Source organism: Eimeria tenella, genomic scaffold (genome assembly GCF_000499545.2).
Source record: "Eimeria tenella Houghton genomic scaffold, Eth_scaff4535, whole genome shotgun sequence".
In the NCBI taxonomy this organism is placed as follows: Eukaryota; Apicomplexa; class Conoidasida; order Eucoccidiorida; family Eimeriidae; genus Eimeria; species Eimeria tenella.
The window spans coordinates 1-3,277 of NW_013545464.1; the positions used below are offsets into that span (position 1 = coordinate 1).

The 3,277-nt window shown below is 54.8% G+C and overlaps 1 protein-coding gene across 1 annotated transcript; it reads right to left on the reverse strand.

Annotated features, from left to right (window-relative positions):
- Nucleotides 1-188: 188 nt before the first annotated feature.
- On the reverse strand, nt 189-2,992 carry ETH_00042635 (uncharacterized protein; the record flags this gene model as incomplete). The annotated part of the gene is made up of 5 exons (XM_013380169.1): nt 189-273; nt 485-903; nt 1,125-1,457; nt 1,923-2,060; nt 2,237-2,992. The coding sequence occupies 5 exons, from the start codon at nt 2,990-2,992 to the stop codon at nt 189-191; spliced, it is 1,731 nt and encodes a 576-aa protein (XP_013235623.1).
- Nucleotides 2,993-3,277: the final 285 nt, after the last annotated feature.

Consider the following 3,277-nt stretch of genomic DNA (forward strand, 5'->3'; position numbering starts at 1 on the left):
CGGCGCCAGCGCCGTGACGCTTTTTCCCCATCGTAACTCCATGAGCGAACGGTACGAACGAGCAAACAAACGACGTAGCCGATGCACGTATTCGAAAAAGGGCAGGAAAAACAGGCAGTCCCAACGAGGAAAACAGGAAAGCGAACAAAAAAGACCCATTCAACTGACACGCGAAACAAGAACTTGGGTCAATGGAAGGGGAAAGATGGGAGTATGATGCAGGCCCACTGCAGATAATCTTCAACTGGCATGCCAACAGGCCTCTGGCACCAGCTGAACAAAAGGCAGACAGAGGAACCAAACAGAAGCGCTAAGAAGCGCAGGCTGCAAGCAAACGTACGTAGCTACTGCATCTTCTGCTGTCGTCCTGGTGGCGGTCGCCCTTACTGTGCAGCTCGTGCTTTGCTGATGCAGCTGCTATTGCTTGCTTGTCAATTCTGCTGCGCTGCCATTGCTGTGTGATGTCTGCGTATGTTTTCCTTACACTACAAATTCTTCCAGAGGCATTTCGGGCGGCTTAATTTCCAGCATGTATTCCCAAAAGGGCACATGTCCATCAGATGCTGCCGATACTGCTGCGCTTCTGCTACGACCAGCAGCAGCAGCAGCCGCCTGGAGGGCCGCAGGGTCGCAGGCTAAGGAGTAGTGTTCGAGAGAAGTGCTACTGCACCAAAGAAATATCTGTTGCTCCAGGAGGCAGAGAAATTGAAGCAAACTGGTCTTTTTTTGCTGCAGCTCTGTTGGCTCCTCTTCTCCTGCTACTGCTGTTGCCGTTGCCGTCACATGCTGCTGCTGTTGTTGCCGCCGGCGGTCTTTGGCTGCTGGTGCACTACGAATAGCAGTGACCGCAGCAGAAGCAAAGCGAAGACAAACGGGTTTCTGGCCTTTCTGCAGGTCTCCCCGCTGCAACACAGCACGGCACCAAGAAGAGCACATCGTTGGTCTTCAACAGCCGCAGCAAAAGCATCAGATATGGGGTCGTATGCACACAGCGGCGAGGCAAATGCAGCGCCGCGCCTGAGCAGCGTGGGGTCAGCACGACGACTACATAAGCTGTCAAAGGACGTCATACACCTTGGTGCAGAAACGCGCATTTAACTTGATAAATGTAATGTCCGACTGACCGGCCTAAATGCGCCCGTAGGGATTCTAATGCGCCTTGAGGGGACAGATGACTCCGCCACCCTTTTGTAGGCCTCAGCTACAACCTCCACCACTTCAACAGCTCCTGTTGAAACGGTTGCAGGATCTGCAGCGGCAGCTGCAGCTGTGGCTGCAGCTTCTGTTGTTGCTGCTGCGGTGAGGCGCTCCTGCGATGAAGATGCTGCAGCAGCAGCAACAGGAACAGCAGCAGCAGAAGGACGGAAGGCGGGGCGCGAAGCAGAAACTCCTAGAGTGTAGAGCCCTCCCGGAACAGACAGAGGCAACACAGCTGCCGCTGCTGCCGCTGTTCCATCCTGAAGCAGCCGTAGCGACGCCGAACCAACAGTACAACGTCGAGCCCGCCAAGAGGAACAAGAAGTAGGGGAATGGCGGACAAAAGTGAACGAAACATGCACTAATACTGTAAGGAAGAAGTACGGAAACGCACAGAAAGGGCACGATGGGAGCAATATTGAGAGAACGGCTCCAGCCACAAGTAGAGACAGAAACGAACAGCAGACAAGACGGAAACGAAGAGAAACAGCCCAGCAAAACTACAAACGCAGGCATGTACACGAGAAACGGAAACTGTTTGGGGGAAAAGAGAGTAGGCAGAAGGGGGAGAGAGAGTCGAACGGACAGAAACGGACGAGCACGCACGGGGAGAAAAAGAGACGGGGAATTGCATAGAGGTGTCACGAGAGACGCGGACAAGAAAGCAGCGAAGCTTGGAAGAAGGGCAAAGGGAGATTAAGGTGAGAACAAAGACACAAGCGCACCTGCTGGGCAGGACCAGCAGCAAAGGGCTCCACCCAGGCCTGTAGCCAACGGCCACGCTGCATGCCGGGTAACAATTTCTGCTGCTGCTGCGCTATGGCCAGAAGCTCCTTCTCTTCTGTCTCGGACAACCGCAAGGCCTGCAGTAGGGCACCCAGAAGAAGCACGAAAAAGAAATCAAGACCACTGCAAATACCACCAGCCACGGCACTAAACAGTGCCAGCGCAGCACAAGCTGCTGCAAAATTCGCAGCATCAACCAGATACACAGCTGTAATAGCAAGAAATCGAAACGGCAATGGCCGAAAAAACGAACCTCATTAATTTTGTCGAAGGTCCTGAGTCTGGCGAAGCCAACTTGCCGGCTGGCACGCTGGGAAGTTGACCCCGAACTTCTTAGCGGAGGTGATGGTTCCGGTGTTGCTTCTGCCTCTGTTTCTGCTTTTGCCAAAGAAGAACATATTACGCCTTCAGAGGTTGCAGGACCCCCGTCAGATGACAGTAACGCTGCCTCCATTTCTGCAGCCGCAGGTCCATCCGAGTGAGGCAGGCGCATAGCAAACAGAGAGCCCAAAACGCTGCTGCTGCTGCTGCTGCTTTTGCTGCTAGCTGCAGCAGCAGCAGCAGCAGACTGGGACCCAGGCGCGGCGTCATCGTCCGGCCTGTCATGAGCGCCCGGCGGGCCCACTGAACCATTTGATACACCATCGCGTGGCATTATTCCGTGTACGCAAGAAGGCGGGACTGCACCCGAAAGCTTCTGCGGCTGCTGCTGTTGCTCCTTGTGTTGTGTCTCTGCTGGACTTGCCGTAGTTGTTGTCGCTGTCGCAGCTGCAGCGGCATTTCGGTGGGCAGCAGCAGTACTTGCCGCTGCTCCTTCTTCCTCGGATGGACCACGGGTGGTTGCCGCTGGCAGTGCAGCATCGCTTGTTGGGCATCCTGTGCTGCAGTTGTTGTTGCTGCTGCCCTTGGTAACTTTGCTGTTGCTGCTGCTGTCGCTGCTGCTGTTGCTGTTGCTACTGCTGTTGCCGTTCCTGTTGCCACTGAGGTTTACATCACAAGACTTTCCCATGATACTGCACTCCAGCCGCAGCACAGGATTCCCCTTTGCTGCTGTTGCTGCTTCTGCCGTGTGAGCTGTGGCGGCAGAAGATGGCGCCGACAGGATGTCGGTAAACCTCGCGCCCACCGGCGATGTCCCACGGAGCCTTAAACTCTAAAACCTAAATCCCAACCTCTCAGCTCCAGACTCTGAGTCTATGGATCTGGGATGGAAGGGGATTCGCACCCTATCGCTCTAATTATTTCTTCGCGATATAGGCGCGTCAAACTTTCAGCCCGACACGCTTAACAGTGA